The 5,801-nt window shown below is 40.6% G+C and overlaps 1 protein-coding gene across 1 annotated transcript; it reads left to right on the top strand.

Moving 5' to 3' along the window:
- Positions 1 to 705: 705 nt before the first annotated feature.
- On the top strand, positions 706 to 5,439 carry LOC139654027 (zinc finger matrin-type protein 4-like). Its single transcript, XM_071531050.1, has 6 exons — positions 706 to 813; positions 1,126 to 1,218; positions 2,167 to 2,323; positions 2,446 to 2,685; positions 3,617 to 3,713; positions 5,397 to 5,439. The coding sequence occupies exons 1-6, from the start codon at positions 706 to 708 to the stop codon at positions 5,437 to 5,439; spliced, it is 738 nt and encodes a 245-aa protein (XP_071387151.1).
- Positions 5,440 to 5,801: the final 362 nt, after the last annotated feature.

Genomic DNA, 5,801 nt, shown 5'->3' with positions numbered 1-5,801 from the left:
TCTCTCTCTCTCTACCCCTCCACCGTTATCAGCGTCAGTTTCAGTTTGCGGGCAGCAGCGGGACTGTGGGAGCAGGACGGGCTGCAGATGCTGGGACTCACAACAAGTCATTAGTAGTCTGGCTTGTGGCTCCACACAGCGGCTCTTCGTGGCCATGGAGAAGATGGTTTATTTCCCACGTGAATTATAGCGGCCGTGGAATTTGAAATGGGAAAAGGAAAAAAAAATAGAAAAGAATTAGAGAAATAATTAGAGATAATATTCTCTGAGATTTATTTGTCCATATCCGTGTTTTTTGTGTGAATTGCTTCAAGCATCTTCGTCCTGACATCGACAACTGGCGACGAGGTGAGTGGTTTAACGAGGAGGATGGAGAAGGAAAAAAAGGGGGGGTGGGGGTGAAAGAGAGAAAAAGTGTCTCAAGTTTTTTGTTTTTTTTGTCTTTTCATGTATTTGTCTTTGTCAAGCTTGTATCCTTGTGTTGTATGAGCACAATCCTGTGTGTATGTGTGTGTGTGTGTGTGTGTGTGTGTGTGTGTGCATATAGACAATATCCTAAAAGCAGTTGATGGACAGTTATTATGCTTGGTAGTGATAAAGCCTCCATTTCCCAGCAGTAGTAAGAGATGACAGACAGTGGAGGGCACCGATTTCTGGCAGAAGGAATCTCTCTCTCTCTCTCTCTCTCTCTCTCTCTCTCTGTAGATGAAATCTGAAGGTGTTTTTGAAGGAGGCGGTCTCTTCACAGCAAGCTACTGTAACATCTGCAATGCCCAGCTCATCTCAGAGTCACAACGCATCGCACACTACGAGGTGACACAAAAACACTCCAACTTGTAGATTGGGGTTAAGGCTAGAGCATATAGCACTAACACTGCCAGGGTTAGGGGTTTGATTCCCACTGAGGCCGCTCATGATAAAAATGTATGCATTGATGATACTGTAAGCCACTTTGGAGAAAAGCCTCCACCAAATGGCATATGCGAGCATACAGGTTATACCCACCTCACTCTCAAACTGGGCACAGGTGCACAGTTTGATATAATTTGGGGAATTTGCAGACAAACTACAAATTCAGTGTGCAATATGTTTGAGTGGTTTCCCCTGTCCTTTTTCCTCTCTCAGAGTAGGAAACACGCCAACAAGGTTCGTCTCTTCTACATGCTTCATCCTGAAGATGGTGGGCCACCCTCAAAGAGATTAAGGCCTGACAACCCTGTAAGTGTAGTGTGTGTGTGTGTGTGTGCGCGCAATAAAGTAGGTCAGGAGCTCACCTGGGAGTCTTCCTGCCTCTGAGCACCAGATTCCAGGGTGCGAGAGAAAGGTGAAACGCCAACAGTGCTGGAAAGGTCTAGAAACAGTGAAAGTCAGGTAGGAAATAGGTCACAAAAGTATATGTGTGAAAAAGCAAAATGTCTAAGCCTAGATTTAGTCTGTTTAAGCAGACATCAAATAGAGAATGGTTACATAGCTAAGGGGGTGCAAGCGCACACACACACACACAAGGTGATCAGTCTCCAGGGACATGGTGGAAACAGCATCCTTCAAAACACAGATCGCTTTTATATTCAAAATTAGTCAGGGAAAACTAAGCATCTCACTCTCAGACATGCACACACACAGACACAAACACATTTGCATACGCACACACCTTCTTTTCTGTCAGCTATTCACTTGAGACCAAGAAATATTGGTAACAATTAACTTGAACTCATCAAATCATCAAAGAGAAAGACTTTTGTTTACTTTTAGAAACTTGCGTGTTCTGCTCTAGTCATTCTGGCATTTTGCCCAGGTGTTTAGCTCTGTTGGTACTTGCCTCTCAGCTATCAACCGAAATATCACCAAATAGATGGCTTTTTTTCTGAATGCTTTGTGAATTTCTTTTCTTTTTTTTTTTCTGTCTCACATTTTTGTTCCTCTTGACTTTCTTCTAACAATTTAATTTTCTCCTTCTTTATCTCTCTCCAACTCTAGCTCGCTTTCTCTCTTGTTTACTGCGTTTGATTTCTGGTCTATATTGTAAAGATGAACAGTGGTCCTCCTCAGCCGCCCCAGCAAAGTGTGTATAGATTTTCAATGTACTGCATGTAACCAGCACTCTTATCTCTCTCTATCTCTTTGTCTCCCTATTTTTCTCCTTTCTCTCTTTCTCCCTCTCTCTAGGATAGTGCAGACACTGTGGTAGACAAAAATAAGTGTTGTACGCTGTGTAACATGTTCTTCACTTCAGCCATTGTAGCCCAGTCCCACTACCAGGGCAAAACACACGCCAAGAGAGTGCGACTGGTACTGGGTCCCCTGGCTGGCACTTCCCCAACAGGTAAAACACACACACACACACACACACACACACACACACACACACACACACACACACACACACACACACAGATGTACACACATTTGCATTTTCACCTCACTTGTCATCTCTCTATTTGTCAGATTCCTCACCCTGTCCACCCTCATCACCCCCGGTTATGTCACCACCCCCTGTTCCATCCACTTCCTGGCCTCTGACCAATGGGAATGCGGTCTATAAGTCATGCTGCCTGTGTGGGGCGTGGTTCAACAACCCAGCCATGGCCCAGCAACACTACGAGGGGAAGAAGCACCGCAGGAACGCAGCCAGAGCCCGCCTCCTGGAGCAGCTGGCAGACAGTCTGGACAGCTGCCAGAACACAGGTGGAGTGGAGGGAGGGCATTTGGGGGTCAGGGGTCAGACATTTTTGTAATGTCTCATACCAATACATGTCCAAGCTGTTGTTTTAATTAATGTTATGTATATATACAGTACTGTGCAAAAGTTTTAGGCACCCAAGAGTTTTTATATAAATTGTGTCTTAGATGTTTATTCATTTTTTTTCTGCATTAGTGTGTCAGCAGACTGCTCGTTATAGTACATTTTTTGATATTTAGAAACTTTTCATTTAATTATTTTTGAAAGCATCTTCACTTTACTTTTTTTCTTTTACATGTGCCTAAGACTTTTGCACAGTACTATTTATATATATATACTGTATATATGTATATATTTATTTATTTATGTTTATTTACATTTTTCAATATCTACAAACAAAACAAAAATCACAAAACATAAACATTATAGCACACTCAGACATTCGGACATCCTGTACAAGTATAGATGTATAAATGGTATGAAGTATAGCTAAAATAGAGGATCGTCAACCGTTTTAATTAATATTATAATGTTGTACATTAATTTAAAATGTACCTTTGTCAGGGGACCAAGATTCCTAGCGGCGCCCCTGCATGGTATACATGCAAGTCCTTTTTATCGTTATTATTGTATTGTTTTCATTTTTTGGTAATTAGGTGAGATACTATAAGCCCCTCTGTGTTTCTTTCCTCACCTGCACAATCTGTGTTTAGTTGCATGTTGTATTTATTTGTTACTATTTTCTTTGTGTGAAATAAATAGAACAAAACAAAACAAAAAACAACACAAAGGGGAAGCTCAGTTAAAAAATGGGGAAAACGCTGTAACATAGCCAGCACTATAGGTTTGTAACACACATAAGGTAAGACTGGTATCATCAGTAGTGAGCTGGCTGTACCCAGACACTTTACTCTCTGTATTGTGCTCTGTGTGCAGGACTTCGGAGCTGCTACACCTGCAGAGTGTGCACCGTGACTCTGAACTCAATCGAACAGTACTACGCACACCTCCACGGCTCCAAACACCAGAACAAGTTAGTCTCCTCTCTCTCCTTTTGTGTGTGTGTGTGTGTGTGTGTGTAAACGTGCACATGTGTATGCGTCTGCGTCTCTCCATCTATTTCCATTCATCTATCCATCCAAGCACTTAGAAGCCCTAACATCAGAATGGAGTGAGACAGTTAGTGTGGTCAATGAGACGTGGCCTGCTGTATTGACATTCAGTCTAATGGGAAATCATTGCCACAGCAACAGATCTAAGCAAATACATTATTACAGCTTGGAGGGTTGCCAGGTTGGGAAAACAAATGCAGGGATTGCCATATCAGGTGGGGAATGCTGGGAAAACAATCCCACTACCAACACCCCGACCCTTTGTTTGAATATACAGTATACAGACCTGCTAAGTAGAGCACTTGATAAGGATGGAGTGATCGTATGCAGACGGCCATGTAAAAGAGGCAGAAACAAGAATCCTATTGGTCCAATCCACTGAGATTTGCAGGTGATAAGCAAAAGAGTGAGAAAAATAAGAGTTATCCTATCCTTTCTTCCCTCTAATTTAATATTCTTTAGCCACAGTTTATTTAATGAACAACAGGCAGGGGCTGTGTGTTAAAGGGCAACACATTAAAGTCATCAAGCAGCTCTTTATGGGACTCAGCTCCTTGTATTGACTCGCTCCAATTCAAACTGCTGGATCTTCAATATACCACTACTCTAATGGAAACGAGTCTAACAAAACGGGACCAAACCAGTTTGTGCTTTCGTCTGAAATAATGTGAGAATAATACCCCACCCCCCAATACTATCAGTATGCTTCTTAATAACTACGCAGTCTGTCTCATCAGGTTTCCTGAAATTTAATTTAATTAATTTTTTTTTTTTTTTTTTTTTTTGTCTCATCTAAGGTTTGGTGGACAGATCAAGAGGGTTGTTATGCTGTCTCTTATGCTATTGGCTGATGTTAGTGTCTTATGTATTTATATAGGCTTTTAGATGAAGTGTTTTACAAACCCTGACTAAGACCACTTCCCGAAACGCTTTGGATTTACTAATAAATGTTTGTTCTCAGTACAGCAGGTGTTCCTGGAATTTCTCTTCCCCTATATTTCAAACTTTATAACCCCCAGTGAGCTGCAGTGCAGCTCAGTCTGTTTGGCTATTCCAAAGCCTAGACTGAACCTATAAATGATAAGATAGATAGATAGATAAATACTTTATTGATCCCGAAGGAAATTCTGGTGATAAGGCAGTCAAAGCCCACAGACTTTTAAATGATCTGCCAAGAGAGAGTTAGCAAAATCAGAATCACTTTTTAACTTATTGTTTTTACAAAGTGCTTTCACATTAGCCATTCTTTTTGTTTTTACATTTATATTTCTTGCCTTAATTGATTTACTGTTTTTTTCTTTGACTTTGTAATTGTTGTAATGACTTTGTAAGCGCTATTCAAATAAGCATGATGATGATTATTATGTCTGTAGTGAGGAGATTGTAGATTTTTACGAGTACTCCTAATCCTGTGCATTGAAAGGTTTATTTGATGCTCATAAGTCACAGTGCCATATCTTATTGTTACCACAGGATCAAGTGTGTTCATCCACTATTTCATATCCATTCAGTGAAGTTCATATTCACATTCACTCATTTTGACATACATAGTGATAGCATGTGTGCATTTAATTTAATTTTAATCTAACTGTGCATTTTTACAGCTTGAAGCAGCACCAGAGATGTGTTGATGCGGCTATTCTGTGATTTCTGGCTGGAGTTCCTCTGTGGAGGCCGGGCTTTGTGACTTCACCACAGAACAGTAACATCAAAAAAGTAACGTTAAAGACTGCACTTTGTGATGCCATAGAGCATTCTGTAATGTCACAGTGAACAGCTTTTCTTCTTAATGGTGGAACTTTGTGACTTTGCCACAATGGCTAGTCTGTGATGTCACAGGGAAATGTCAATGTCACAATCTTTTGTGATTAAAGAAAATGAATGTTTACATGCACATTAATTATCCCAAGTTATGTGAAATTCCACAAACCCTGTTTACATGAATGTTCAATATTCTCCTTATGCATCAAACTGGTCTGTAACACATTTGTGTTATATTATTATTTTTA

The sequence above is a fragment of the Centroberyx affinis genome, unplaced genomic scaffold, assembly GCF_046629955.1.
Source record: "Centroberyx affinis isolate AG114_WGS23_722 - 3 ecotype Tasmania unplaced genomic scaffold, CSIRO-AGI_Caff_v1 ptg000141l_1, whole genome shotgun sequence".
Classification (NCBI taxonomy): domain Eukaryota; kingdom Metazoa; phylum Chordata; class Actinopteri; order Beryciformes; family Berycidae; genus Centroberyx; species Centroberyx affinis.
Note: the sequence above shows the minus strand (reverse complement) of the source record. Positions and strands in the feature narration are given on the sequence as shown.